Raw genomic sequence first — 14,846 nt, forward strand, 5'->3', positions numbered from 1 at the left:
CACTAACCCTAAATTTTTTGGTTTATACTAAAAGCCCTTCATGGGGATGTTTTGAAAAATCTAAACCAGAAAATACCGTTAAAAGGAACAAACAGCTTACTGCTGACTCTGATTCAGATGTATAAACAGGCTTCTTACTGGCCCTCCCTTGTGTGGGCTCATGTCATCCTCTGTCTTAGGTGTATTGTGTATGGTGTATTGCCTGTCTGCTTTTGCTTTGGAATTGAGAGTAGGAGATGCAAAGGCTTAATACAGCTGTATCTGTAGGGGGGATTCCTGTATGTGTGCTTCCTGGCACGCTTCAACCAGATTCAAAAACCTGTAATACTGGAAACCAAGTCACAAATCAGAATGTCCCATGGGATGAAAACAGAAGTCAAGCATGTTGCCACTGTCCTAGACCTGTGCAGAAGGCAAACTGAGACTGCTATCCTGCTGCAGCATATGCCCTTTATATACCCACCAATTTTGTGTCACCAATGTTCTCTTAATTTTGCAGGAGAAAGTAAAGCCAGCACAAGCACCGTCTACCTTTGATGAAGAAGAAAAGGAGGAAAAGGAAGATCTGCCAGATAAAGCAACCAAGTCTAACCAGATAGAAGATACACTGTGGGGCTTAGAAGAGCCTGGAGCAGCTCCTATATCTAGAGGAACAGATGTTGCAGGGCAGCAAACAAAGGAAAAAGTGAGGGATTTTCTTACATTAATCTGAAATTTGGTAAAGATTCAGTTAAAAAAACCCCATAATCTAACAGTGCTGCTCTGGGACAAATATTTTTCTGGATTGCCTCTTCTATTGCTAAGGAGAGAGTAACTCTCTCTGTCTCCATTTAGCAAAATCACTTTTTTTTCCAACAGCAAATTGATTAAATGCCATTTAACAGTTGTTTTCTGACTGATGTCTGCGAGAGGTTTGGGTTTTTTTGGGGGAAGGGGATGGGCAGAATCTGTTTCTTTTTTCCTTCAGAGTGGGTTGGGAAATCTTTACTCACATGAACAGAGCTTTCTTTAAAAGAGGAAAAGCCTAATTGTAGGCTTTTCTTCAAGCTCAGTAACTTTGTTTCAACATAATGTCTGATGAGTTAGGAAGTGGTGTTATCCTGATTGCTGTGGCTTTCAGGACTGGGAATTTCTGCTGGGCAATACTGTTACAGAACAGTATTGATTTGTATTGTTGAGGGTATTATTGCAGAAGCTTCAGCAGAACTGATCTTGGGCATGGTCTTACTTGAGTGATTGCTGGGGAATCACCAGCTGATGAATTTCCATAGCAGTTATCATGCTTTGCACTTTGCCAAGCACATTCAGGGTTCAAATAGGGCTCTTCACTCTAAAGAATCCCAGGTGGTATGAACTAGGTAACTTGGAGATAATGGCAAAGCTGTTTATTGCAGCCTTGTGGTGCACATGCAGCCTGACATACAGATGAGGAGCAAACCTTATGCATGAGTTGAATACAGTTGCCTGCTTGGTAATGGATTGCAGAACTCTGACCACTGCTGGTATTTAATCAAGAATGCTTAGTCGGTTTTTTGGACAAACCTGAAATAAATAACTGGCTAATGTGTTAATTTTTTTTTTTTTTTTGGTGGAGCCTTTTGCAGCAATATCCTCAGAGCCAGCTGGCAATTCAGATCTGTTTGCAACATCCCCACCAGCTCTGGAGAAAGATGTCAAGAGCCAAGCTAAAAAAGTGTTAAGCTTGTTTGAGGAGGAGGAAGAAGAGAGACCGGACGATGAAGATGGTATAAAAAATGCACAGAAAGAAATTGGTGTGGTGAGTCTAGGGAAGTTCTTGAACACTAGGAAATAGTACTTCTACCTCTACTACTTCAGGCAAGGTGTTTTGTTGTTTTGGTTTTTTTTTAACTGTTGCTTCTCTTCATGCCATGGAAGCTAATGTTTCTCAGTTTCTAGGCTTCCAAATTCTCGGGTGAGAAATTATGTCTGCTCTTCTTCATGATCCTGAATCCCTCTGTGAATTTTCCTGTCCCACTAATTCAAAAGCCTTCTGCTGCATGCTAGTACGAAAAGAAATTCTGTACAGATGTTTTGGTGCAGCTACTTGATGTCTGCTTTACAGAGCTGACTCCTCAGTTGCTCCTCAAGGTCAGAGGTATTAGGAAGTAGAAGGATGTAGCGTTTTAAGCCTTGTGGTTTATCCCTTTATTTTCTTTATATTGTTGCAGTTTGCTTGCTGCATATATGCCTGCAGACTTAGGTTCAGTAAGAATTATCTTAATCCTATGTTTACTTCTGTTTTTCAACCATGTGTATTTACATTTTAAAAAGCCTCCAGCTGCCCTATTCTTACTGTCTGGCTTTCCTGATACAGTATATACCATCAAGAGGTGGACTTTGAATTTTTAGTAGCAATATCCTTGAATCCCTGGCAATATTCTTGTTTCTACATAATGCCATGTAACAAAATTTTATCTGTAAATTTGAAGTTGTGTCAAAAAATACATACTGCATACTACAATGTACCACAAGGTTTTGTCATCTTAGTGTAACCATGTAAAGTAAGTTGTCAACCCTGGAGGCTATGCACACTTTATTCAGAAGTCCTTGAAGTCGAATTAAATAGATGGCTCTTGGAGAAAAATCCCTGTTTATAGCAGCTTGTGAGAATCAGGCTTTATTCTTCTGACAACTGCTCCTGCTGCCTGGATTTTGTGTCTGATGTCACGCTACTGGACATTGAGTCATGCTCTTAAGAGGCACCCTTTCATCTGAGTTGTTCCTGAAGAGACAGATGAGTGGTGAAACACAGACATTGGCCCCTACTGAGACATGAGTGGGGCCTTTGCCTGAAAGTCAAACCTGGGTGCATACACTGCACCATGATCATAGGAGGGCGTTGTTTTTTTGTGTTCAAGTTGCTGATACTGGTTGCTTTTCCAAGTAGTGGAGGGCTTATAAGGTGAAGTGTATAATTTCAACCTTCCCCCCACCAGCAAATTTGAAAGTAGAAGTTCTTGCCAAAGGCAAACAGTATGTTCTGTTCTTCATTGTGAGGGTGTGTTTGCTTTCACGAGAGGAGAATAGGGAGTCTAGCAACAATAATAGCTTTATAGGCCTTCAACTTTCAAAAAAAACCAAACCAGGTTTTTTTATTCTTCTTTGAAAAGGTAGCTTATGAAGATAATTAAAGAGATTCTCTTCCTCTCAGTTCTATGTTCTGCACCCTTAGCTGAAATATTAAAGGCAAAGAAGTCTTAGTGGAATATAAACCTTATTGTACAGTCATGATAACATACTGAAAACCTTTTTTTTTTTTTTTCTTTTGAAGGAAGCTTTACTGGTAAATAAAGCTGGATCTTAAATCAGTAGACACAGATACATTGTGGCTAATGCCTTATTATTAAATTGAACTGTAAATACAAATATTTCCATTGTAAGTTATGCAAATTCGGTCAAAATAAAACAAAACTGGCAGTTGTAGTTTTATTTTTGTTACCAGGGTCATAGTATAGCCTCAGGTGAGTTGTAACCTGTCTTGTCACTAGGAAAATAACCACCTTAAAGAGGGACTGTCTCACTGTGGACCTTTCTCCTCTCCTTTCAGGCGTCTGAGACTGCTCGGCCCAAAAGCACTGGGGTCTTTCAAGATGAAGAGCTCCTCTTCAGTCACAAACTTCAGAAGGACAATGATCCGGACGTCGATCTCTTTGCCAGCCCCAAGAAGTCAGTGGTGAGTTCATAGTCCTCCTCTGAACCTCCTGTTTAAAAACAGTCTTTCAAGTTCACAGCCTACTGGTTTTTCCTGTTTGGACACAGCATAGAAGTCACTGATTTCCAGGAGGGCCAAATGCTAATATCAGTTCAGGCATCATGGGCTGAAGGAGATGTGCTTTGGATCTATGACACATCTTTTCTTTATTCTTTCTTTCTTTAGTCTGCAAACCGTGTCCTGAAGCCATCATCTGGAGGAGGACTTTTTGGGGATGATGATGAGGACGATCTCTTCAGTACTGCTAAAACAAACCTTCTGGTATCTGTTCCTCTACTGTAAATGGCTTATATAAAAGGCATTGGAAAGAAGTGTATGGAAGGGATTTTCTCCTTATGTATTTCCACAAGAAATTAGGTGACTTCTCAAATCTTTTTGAGAGAATAGAAATGGTCATTTTGACCCTGAAGACATAGGGAACAAACAGATGCATTAGGTCCCCCAAAGTTGGGATGAGAGATTTGGATTCTATTTCTTTTTGTGTACCACTAGGACTGGCTTACGTGTAAGAGAACACACCTGAGCAGAAATCGGAGTAGTAGAGTTTGTATTGTTTATTTGTTTAACTTGCTAATATTACTTCCCTGTACTTCATGCATGACTGATGAGCCTTGCTTTATGAGTTATGAAATTCAAGTTTCTGCAGGTTGGTTTGATCTAAGGTAGTGATGTGGTATTAAAATCCTCATGACTATGGGATTGTTTTTAGAGGGTGAGCAGCTGCAGTAATGAACTAGACTGAGCTATAGGTGGTCTGAGGTCAAATTCCTACCATGCATTCTAAACTGCTACTCTAAATGTATTTGGCTTAATTAAATTGAAGCCAACTTTTACTTTAGTCTGTTTTCATGTCTATAGCTGGAAGTTAGGCTAGGGAACTGGCAGTAATTCCTGGAAACAGTTTGTTTGAGGACTGTGGAATGGATGGATGGTCTTAAGTAATTAGCTCTTGGGAGCTATACATGGAGCCTGTTTGCTTGAAAACATAAAAATAGCACTGTTCCTTAGCTAGCTTTGTGCTTTTATTTTCTCTGCAGTCTTGTGTATGAGGAAATATGCATGCACTTGAAGGTTTATTGGTGCTCTCATTGTTAATCATTAGCATAGACACCGAGCATTGAGGTAGGCTAAAGGAATGGAGGAGTGGAAGGCCCTTGCATTGCAAAGCCAAAAGACAATACCTGCTGTGCACTGCAGAATCAAAAGGTGTGGCTAGTTTTCTGTTCAGTTAAAAGCAAGATTTTAAAAAGTTTTGCTTTGGTTGTTCTTTTGGGGTTTGGGGCTTTTTTGGGTTCTGTACACCATGCTTTTTACCCCATTCATGTTGACTTGTGATCTTAATGCTTTCAGAAAATAGCTGAGAAGAAAACTCTTCAGACCAATGTTGGCCCTTCCTTAGAGAGCAGTAACCTTCTAGAAAATGCTTTAAGTGCCAAGCAAGATGAAACTGGGAAGGCAGCAACTACAGAGGCAAGTACTTAAATCTTGCATGCCTTGAACAGCATGCAAATAAAAAGGAGATGTGTCCTCCAATTTTAAATAAGTGTCTTGGGAAGATGAAAACTAGTGCCCGGATTCACTGGCTGCAAAGCACCAAGGCATGGCCAAACTCGTCTTTGCTTATCAGCAGGTGCACTGTTACTATCAAGAAGTTTAAATGCTATTGATGCAGTGCCCACACATATATGAAAGTACAAGGCAGTGAAGAGCTACACCTTAGGTCCAGTTGGATTGAAAATGGGTTGTTGTTTCTTCTTCTCTGAAGTGCCAGTGTTTATTGGGGTGAATGTGATTTTTAAAGGTCATCTTTCTCAGAAAGGAAATCAGCATTTGCATGCAACAAAATCTGTGGCTGTTGAGAATCTTACCTTGGAGACTTTATGATGAGCAAACAAGACTCCTACTACTGTCCTTAATCTTGCAGAGTCAAGGGTCTCTGGGAGAGGTAGTCTGGATCTGAATTCTGTCCTGTGCCTCACCAGAACTACTTGTTGGATTTTCACGTGTAGGAGATTTAGCTTTTGATTGTAGGGAGTGGGTATTGGTTTTTCTCCCCTGGGCTGGTGACCACAGAGCAAGTCTGTAGGGTTACTAATTAGCCTGTCTTCTGTTATGATAAAGTGTTCCTTGGAGCGTAGAACCAGGCTTATCTTCCTGTTTTTTGTAGCTACTGACAGCTTGGTATAGGAATGAACCTCAGTCTGTCTGAGGTTCAGCTGAACACCACATGCATTTAAGTGGAGAATAATCTCCTCAGACACCAGGATTCCTCTGCCATGCTATCAAGACCATCAAACCAGTGGCCTAACCCTTGCAAACCCTCAGTTACTTCAACATGGCAGAAGGAGATGTGACTGCCCAGTCACACTGACAGCAGTACAGCCTAGCTCACAGAACCACGTAGATTACAAACCTGTGGAGAGCAAATCCTGGGAAGAGCACCTTATCTGGTTTGATTCATTCCCTAAGTCTTAAAATTGACTGAAGTCTTCAGACCAAACAGCTGCTCTTCTCTTTTAGTCAAGTCTTCTGGCACTGCTAGGCTGCTTTCTGTGCAGGAACACTCACGTCTCTGAAGCTGTGTGGTACAATTTTGAAGCCCTCTTGGCTTCCATGTAGGCTTCATTGAAGTCTGTGGCCTGATTGTAGCCAGTCACAAAGAAAAAGGTTAGTTAGATCATAATCTGGCAATATGGCTTTAGAGGATTTTTAGGGGACAGAATAAGCGAGGAGAGAGGGTAGCTGTCATGGTTTGATTTGACTGGTGGTGGCTGTAACCTGGAGAAGATGGAAGTTGTTGGGTTACTATGGCGAAGTATAATATTGGGTAGAAGGAAGGTGGAATGAAATGTGATAATGAAGATAGGTCCATGGCATGCAGGAAACCGAAAACTGAGTGACTGTAGCTCTAGTGCTAGAATGTGATGATAACAAAGTATCTTCAAAAGAAATTGGTAAGCAATTAGCTACTTTCTATAGATGTATTAAAATGCAAACTATGGTCTGGTTGATAACAACTTGTCCATTTGTTTAATCCAATGTAATTTTGTGCAGAAATCTACAGGTCCTGTTCCCATTAAAACCAAAGAGCCCTCATCTCGGATTGGAAAGCTACAAGTAATTAACTTTACTGGCATTTTAACTTTCAACAAAAAAAAATCTTCCTTGCCTCACTGATGGCTTTCCCTAAAAACAAAACCTTATTGCTTCCTTACCTTACTCTTGCAATATTATTATTTTTTTCAGATGGCATATATTTGATTACTTTTTCTGTATTGCATGTTTAATATTATTTCCCCTTCCTGTTTTAGTCCTGACTCTGAGAAGCACTATTTACTCTCTTTGGGGGCAGAGGGTGGGTTCCTCTTTGACCTGCTGTTCTTCTCAGCACTATCAAGTATGTTTAGAGACTCATAAGGATATTTTCAGAGACCCCTAGGGGTAGCTTTGGTTATGTCCCTCTTCTGACATGAAATGACTAATAACTATCTATATCACACTATCACTCAAAGTCACAACCATTGTGTCCTCAGACAGAATATTGAGCTGCATAGGTGTTTGGTCTGACATAGTGTGACCATGCTGTTCCTGAAACTATTAGACAGAATAATAGTCTTGACCACTCTACAGATTCAGTGAGACAGAGAATGTGGGAGACACAGTTAGTTCATAGGTCTGAGAAAAGCCAGGCACTTTGGAAGTAGAACTTGAATGCCCAGATGCTCTAGTTCTTTCTGCTTCTCTGGAGCCGTGCTTGCTCTGGAGCAGTAGTAATGTGACGTCTTTTTGTGTGTATGTTTTTGTTTTCTTTGTTTTGTAGGCTAACCTAGCTATTAATCCTGCAGCCTTACTACCTGGTGCAATGCCTAAAGTCTCCAATGCAAAGTCCCCCTTACCAGTGCTGGACACTCCGTTACATGAGCCCAAGGATGCACAGAACAGTGAAGCCTTGTCTGCGTCAGGAGACAAGGAAGAACCAGGTGTAAGCTTCGATCAGCCTATGCAAGCGGATACCTTGCACAGCGCCAATAAGGTAACCTTGGTACTTAGGAGGACAGAAGAGCGGCTTAAAAATACAGTCTTTCCTCATGCAGGAATGCAAGTTCTGCTAAGGTGTGGTTTATCTGAACCTAAATGGAAGTGTGAAAATCTAATCCCCTCTCATTTCTGTGGGTCACTGAAGAGAAAGTGAAGGAAAGTGAAGCCTACTCATACTTATCTCTGTGAGGGACTTGTTATGCAAAGGCCTGATTCTGCACCTTTTAAAGTACACGTATATGTAAAGTACAGTGCATTTCCCTATAGGTTGAAGGTGTCTTAGCATAACATCTTGTCCTACCCCAGGAGGCATGAGCCTAAAAAAGCATAAAAAAGGCATCTTGCTAGGCTAGCTATAAAATATATTACAGGCAACTACTTTGACAAGCTATCAAGAAACATCACTGCTGTATGTTGACCTTTACCTCCTCTGTGGATAAAAATGTCATGCTGTCCTTAACTGTCACTCTCAATTTTTTTTCAAAGAAAACCTTTGTTTTCATACAAAGCCAAAAGAAAAAGAACTGTTACAGCTGTTGACATGGCAAATCTCTACCTCCTGACTCACTTGTTTTTTACTCATACTTTTTACTTTACGGACTGCAGAAGACATATTCTAATTAAAGATTTAGTGGTTCTGTAAAAAAGTATGTGTGAACCATATAGCTAAGATTTCATCTGGGTGCTTGTGATTTTATAAGTCTCTTGGGCTTCCTAGCAGCAGCAATTTGAGCAAGATAACTTAGAATCTTAACTTTGATTTTTCTTTCTTTCCTTAATGGTGATGAGATTGTTCATTACTAGATGAGCACAGAGATGACTTGGGAAGATGCAGCAGCTGTCACCACAGTAGCTGACATGACCCCTTACCTATGAGTTTGAAGCTTGTACATCAGACTAATGCATTACCATAGTTGTTTCCAATAGCAGCATGTCCTGCACAACAGACAAAGCTCTCTATTGTGATACTTTTAAATAGATAGGCTTGCAAAAGAATAGAGTGCCTGTAGCTGCATATGATCAACCTTGAATGTTCATTTTAGTGTAGTGATGATGTATGTTTTTTTACAGAAGTAAAAGCATCTTGTGGTTCAGGTTACTTTTTTTTTTTGGCACATCATTGCTTCTCCAAGCTTTCAAGTTTGAGTTTAAGCTGCAAATATATGCAGCCAAATGCACTTTCTTCCAAAGGATGGAATGAAGCAACCTACCCAGCATTCTGGCTATCCTCCTAGAGAACACTGCATGGAGCAATCAATTAAAAGGAAGAGGAGGTTGTCCTGATCCATTTTCTACCCATGTAAATACTCCTGTCCATGTGGGATATGGTTGAGGCTATAATGGAAACTTGCAAGGCGGCTTCCTTGAAAGCAGCACTTAACTGCAATAGGCTATGCAGAAAATGAAATTGCATGGAAAACATAATTAGTCATGGCTTTGGCAGACTAACTGCACTGTAAAAGCCCCTGGATTAGCAAGCTGTCACAGTGAACTGCCCCTAAGGCCAAGGAGCTAGAATGGCTTGTTGTGTTGTGACCTTCCACTTGCGAGTGCTGTTGCTGTTTTGTTCACCAGTTCCACCTGCTGTGGAATGACTATGGGCAGCAAATCCAAAGTCCTGGGTTATTTTTCTGAACTTTGCTCCAAACTATTCCAATCTTGAATGTCCTGTGGGGCTTTTTTGTTTTGTTAATCCTGCTCCGCATTTACTCCTTTCTTGCAGACCAGGATCAGGGTTACAGGAAAACGAAGACCTCCTAGCAGAATGGCCCGCCGTCTGGCTGCCCAAGAGTCTGAAGGGAGTGAGGAGGTGGACAGTACTAAAGAATCACAATTCTCTCTGCCAAAACAGATGTCAGCAGTAGTGAACATAAAGGAGCCTCTTGTTACTGAAGCAGAGTCCAAGGAAAATGGCTTTCTCTCTGGCTTGTCACTACCAGCTCACGGCAGTGTTTTGTCTGCTGGGACAAACAAACTCCTTCCTCCAGAATCCACAGAAAATGGTGATGATCTGTTTGAATCAGAAGACCTTTTTGCTAGCAGCTCAACGTCCAGACCAGCTGCACAATCAAAATTAAAGGAGGGAATGCCAGACAGTGTGGCTAACAAACCCATCAAGGGCAGGGAGAAAAAGCTTGATCTGTCTGTTCTGGGTGATCAGGACAGCAATGATCTCTTCCAGCCTGTACAGCAAAAATCTTCAACAAAAAGCAGTCCTATACCTTTTTTGGAGGAAGAGGAAGACTCTCTCTTCACTTATCAGAAAACTGGAAAAAAAGAGTTGAAATCTGCTGTACACCAAACAGTTGACCCTGCTGCTCAAGATATCTTTGAGGTAAAGATTGAACCTGCCACGTTGGCTTTTTTGACCCCCAGGGCCGTATGCAGACCCATCTACTTAGACAGAAGTTTAATGGAGGCTGCCGAGTAGGATGGGGTGTGCAGGATAGGTAGTGAAGTAAACTGTCAATCCTGCTCTGCTGCTGGGCAATGGAAACCCTTTCTTTGGTTGTTCATCTCCTTATTAGCAGCAGTGGATTAAAAAGTGGAGCCTTAACACAGAGCAGACTTACTACTGAATGCTCTATGACAACATACCTTTTTCAGAGTAATGAAGTATTTCGTTCTTATCTGTCTATTCAATGCACAGCAGCTCAAATAACACTTTAAAAAAGGAATAAAGTTGGTGGGCTGGGTAGCTGATACAGGTCTTGGTGTGCAGTACTTCACCTGTGAGCAATCCACCACTAAGGCACTTCTGCCAAGTGCCCCAAGGGACTCAAACTTACCATGTTTGAGAATCACAGAATCAGTTAGGTTGTCAAAGACCTCTAGGATCATCAAGCCCAACTTTTGACTGACAAGCCCAAAAAGCCCAAGGCTGTCGGTCGTCTGAACATCTCAGCTGCTGTGTACAGATAATTTGACTATTCTTTTGAAGTGTGTTGTGGGTTGTTGAAGTCTCTCTGTGTTTTCTCCAAGGATGATATATTTGCTACTGAGGCAATTAAACCGATGAACAAAGTGAAAGAAAAAATGCCAGAGACCAACTTGTTTGATGATAACGTTGATATTTTTGCGGATCTTACCGTAAAACCAAAAGAAAGGAAGACAAAGAAAAAGATGGAACAAAAATCCATATTTGATGATGACATGGGTAAGTGTTTGTTTAAGTAAATGTCTTCCCACTAGTCTTGTAATATTGTCCTGAATTGCACTTATCTAAGATATATTAGAACCCTCTGCTTTCTTTTAACTTTTCAACTGCTCTGAAATTTCCAGTCACCTTTAGATTTTCACCTTGGGTGAGAACTTCCTAGATTTGTAGAACTAGCATGACATTTAAATAGTTTAGGAGAGTGTACAAAATTGTTCTGAGAGAAAGGATAGTTTAATTTCTGTAGGGATTTTCTTACATGTAGGAATTAGAAAATTACACTTGTCTGGGGTAAGAGACTAATTTTATGTTGCTACGGCTCTGAGACACATTCTGTGTTTCAGTTTGTGCAGCTTTTTGTATTGTACTGTCAGATGAGTCACTGATATGAACAGTGAACAAACACTGAACAGATATGAACAAATTATCTCACCTTCACTATTGTGTTGACTACCCTAGAGCCTGTAAGCTTTTGTTTACATCCATGTTCCCAGGTCAGTTCACAGATACTACATCTGAGAGCAAAAGTTTGCTATGTATCATTTGTTGAAAAAAACAGCAAGTAGTAATGTGAAAGGATGGCAAGCATACTCCTTTTATCTCCATCAGTGGGGATTCTGAAAGTAATTTGATCCTCAGCTGTGTTTGTTCTCAGACTTTTCATGTTTATAGCTGTTCTTTGGGATTGCATGTATTTCTTTAGTAAGACAAAACATTCGCTTCTCTAGCTTTGGTTCTTGTCATGTCTTCATTCTTTCTCACTTATTCGAATTGAATCTGACTAATTGCTGTTTTACTTGGACTGATGCTAAGCATTCCAACCTGATGGAATGACCTAGTTAAATCTGTAAATGTGTTACAAAACTTGCCAGAGAATGAACATCTTGAGATTTCAAAACCTTCTCAACTAGTGTAAAATGTGAGACTTAAAGGTTTGCTAGGAAGATATTGAAATATATGTTGGATTATTAAGGAAATCTTAGTTTAATCATTTACATTTTTCATGTAGCCTATGCAAATGAAACAGTACGTAGGTGCAGTTTGGGGATGGGGGCTGCAGGCTGTTTTCCTTCATCCTACCACAGCTTCCAGTCCCTATTTACTACATTTGTGTTAAGCTTGTCGTAGCAATATTAGAATAACTATCTCAGCTCTTTATCCCAGCCTCCTCACTGACCTTATCGCTGATGTCACAAATATCTTAATGTCATCCCTGCCAGCCTGCAAAATGGTGACTGAGCTTTCTTGTGTGTTAACAAATACTGTTTTCCATGGCCAAAACTTTTCTATTCCTTAAGCCTTATTATAAAATGGGAGTGATACCTCTACTGCTTATGGCACTCACTGTTCTTCCCCTCTGCTGTAAAGCTAATCCATGTGATAGCTTCTTGCTCTGGAATGGTGCCAGTAGGGGATTACTTTGTTTTACTACCTTTCTAAACTGCTCTTGTGCTGAAATGTGGTCCTGGATTATTCCTGAGTAATCCCTATGATCAGCACAGTAGCAGACACGTGCTGAAGTGGAAGAAGTAGCAAGAAGAGACAGGGAAACACATTGTGATAGACTACTTTGTGCTTGGCCTTCTGCTCAAGGTTAAAGAAGATTGAAATACTAGTTTTTATACTCTGGACTAACAAATGGCTATTAACCTCTACATAGCACCCATGTTTTTAATAGAGTTGTGTGCTACTTACACTGGCCTTGCGAATAACTAGTGATCCTCATTTCTCAGTCTTGAAATTTTTTTGTTTTATAATCCAACTGCGTAATCTGAGTATCCTAAATTTCTTAGTTTACAGTAGGAGATACGCTGGTTTTTTATGCTCAGGAAACCTCACAGCAACACCTCAGCATGTGTATGGCAGCAGCTTCATCTCCTTCTATAAGCAGTCCTAAACACCAGCAGCACTAGCCACAGCAAGAACTGCAGGACTGTGAGCTCTGCTGCTGACACGAGCTATCCATGTTAGAGGGTTTAGTTTCTACATGTTATCCTTCAGGAGAGAACTCTGTCTTAATGGCAGTGTGATATTTTTCCACTGTGTTCCTAGTTATTCACATCATAAGTGTTTGTATTGAGGAAGGTGGTGGGAGATCTTGATTCAAGACTGTAGACAGGCTTTTTGAATATTCATCAGAATGATGGTTGTAGCTGTCATCTTAGCAGTACTCTGTTCTCAAGGGATTTATGTTGTGTTCTTATCTTTCTGTAGATTAAAGGCTCATGGTTAGTGGATGCCAGCACTAGTTGCTAGCAACTACCATATTTTCCTCTTCTGATTTTCTTTGGCAACAACCTCACAGCTCATGGATCTCAAAGGTTCCTCAGACTCTAATGTTCTAGATAAGAGGGATGTTGTCTGGCACTTGCACAATGGAATTTATTGTGGAGCTTTAATTTATCAGTACTTTTCAGATGCTTATGAGAGCTTGAACATGTTATAAAATATAAGTAGTATATTTTACCCTGTCTACTGAGAAGAAAAAAAATCCTTAATTTGACTTAGAGCTAACAGCTCCCACGTATGTCCTTACAAATGCATCCAGAATCGCAAGTAGCAGGAAAGCATTTGTTTATCACAGAATGTCCTTGGCACAGTCACTGCTGTGTGCTGGAGTCTCTTATGTACAACATTTACTTCTGTTTAACAGTCACATTCCATTAAAATCCATCTTTTTTTCCCCCTTTTAGATGATATCTTCTCTACCAGCCAAGTCAAGATACCCACTCCCAAAACTAGACCTTCACAAACAGCCTCAGAAACAAAATCTGAAAGCAAGATCCTGAGCACATTTGATGACCCGTTGAATGCCTTTGGAGGCCAGTAGCCAAGGGGAATGTGTTGCAGAGAGGTGGCCTTCCTTACACCCTGTCCACTACTAATACTCTAGATTCTCTTAATTCAGTAGAGCTGAAATGAGATGGATGTGGATATTTAAATGAGATTACCATTTTAAATGGTTAGTATTCTCCTGTGCTAGTCTAATTCTGCTAAATTATATATTTTATAAAGAATACAGTAACCTCATGCTATTATGTTTTCATGGTGCCCAGATGAATATAGCCTGTGCAATACCTGCAATGAAGTAATCTATTATATAAAGGATAGTTTGTTTTATTGAACAGATTTATAGATAAAATAATGCATAAATAGTAAATGGAGTCTGTTAAACCTGATCTGTCTGCCTGTCTTATTTTCCTCTTTACCCCTTGCTTAGAGTGCCTGCATCATGACTTGAAAACAACCAAAACCACTACCATGCATTGTCTGGGTCAGCTGCCAACCTGCTATCAGGTATAGCTTCTCATATGGAATCAAGCAGTTAACAAATCTCAGTGCAGGACTTGATAGCAGCTAAAGATGAGGTATTTCATATTGGCAGCCCGTGTGGTCTATAAAAATAACAATAGTTAACACTTCTCTACCAGGAAGCTCATGTTACAGATGAGCACCACGTGATCCATGAGAACAACAGAAACCTAACATTGTCTTCTGTTCAAGTTGTGAGCCACTAAATGAGATTTGTCACCTGCATGGATTTGCCAGAGTTTTGCAAATAACACTTTCCCCAAAGTCCATCTGTACAGAGCAGCTTGGTCATTTGAGGGCTAACAAGCCTGTGTATGTACTTTATGCAGAGACTCTTTTGCACATTAAGGCTTGCTGTCTCCTTTCCCTTCTCATCCATAACACGTTGTAGGCTGTTTACAGGAGGCTGCTATTCTGTGGAATCCCTTTAACTGTCTGATGTATTTGGCTTAACCTTGCTTCCTGTATTTTCTAGCTTCCCCTTCTGGAATAGATGCCATTAACCATACCCAGTGGTTGATACTTGCTCTCTTGCATGCATACAAGGAGCGCAAATGTATAGATGCAGATGGATAAATGTTTCTTTTATTATACCAGTGACTGCCT

The 14,846-nt window shown here is 40.4% G+C and overlaps 1 protein-coding gene across 4 annotated transcripts in view; it reads left to right on the top strand.

Annotated features, from left to right (window-relative positions):
* Positions 1 to 14,107, top strand: part of LOC126650588 (WASH complex subunit 2A-like) — a 35,387-nt gene extending 21,280 nt beyond the window's left edge. For 3 of the 4 annotated variants that reach the window (XM_050335582.1, XM_050335573.1, XM_050335589.1), the window contains 10 exons: positions 500 to 685; positions 1,595 to 1,777; positions 3,569 to 3,694; positions 3,899 to 3,994; positions 5,084 to 5,203; positions 6,788 to 6,850; positions 7,554 to 7,766; positions 9,495 to 10,106; positions 10,754 to 10,928; positions 13,622 to 14,107. In XM_050335582.1, the coding sequence (XP_050191539.1) occupies positions 500 to 685; positions 1,595 to 1,777; positions 3,569 to 3,694; positions 3,899 to 3,994; positions 5,084 to 5,203; positions 6,788 to 6,850; positions 7,554 to 7,766; positions 9,495 to 10,106; positions 10,754 to 10,928; positions 13,622 to 13,758 (1,911 nt within the window). In that variant the 3' untranslated portion in view covers positions 13,759 to 14,107. The remainder of the gene's footprint in view (positions 1 to 499; positions 686 to 1,594; positions 1,778 to 3,568; positions 3,695 to 3,898; positions 3,995 to 5,083; positions 5,204 to 6,787; positions 6,851 to 7,553; positions 7,767 to 9,494; positions 10,107 to 10,753; positions 10,929 to 13,621) is intronic. The other variant, XM_050335597.1, reaches the window with a different exon arrangement.
* Positions 14,108 to 14,846: the final 739 nt, after the last annotated feature.

The sequence above is a fragment of the Myiozetetes cayanensis genome, unplaced genomic scaffold (genome assembly GCF_022539395.1).
Source record: "Myiozetetes cayanensis isolate MyiCay16 unplaced genomic scaffold, myiCay2020 scf10, whole genome shotgun sequence".
Lineage (NCBI taxonomy): Eukaryota > Metazoa > Chordata > Aves > Passeriformes > Tyrannidae > Myiozetetes > Myiozetetes cayanensis.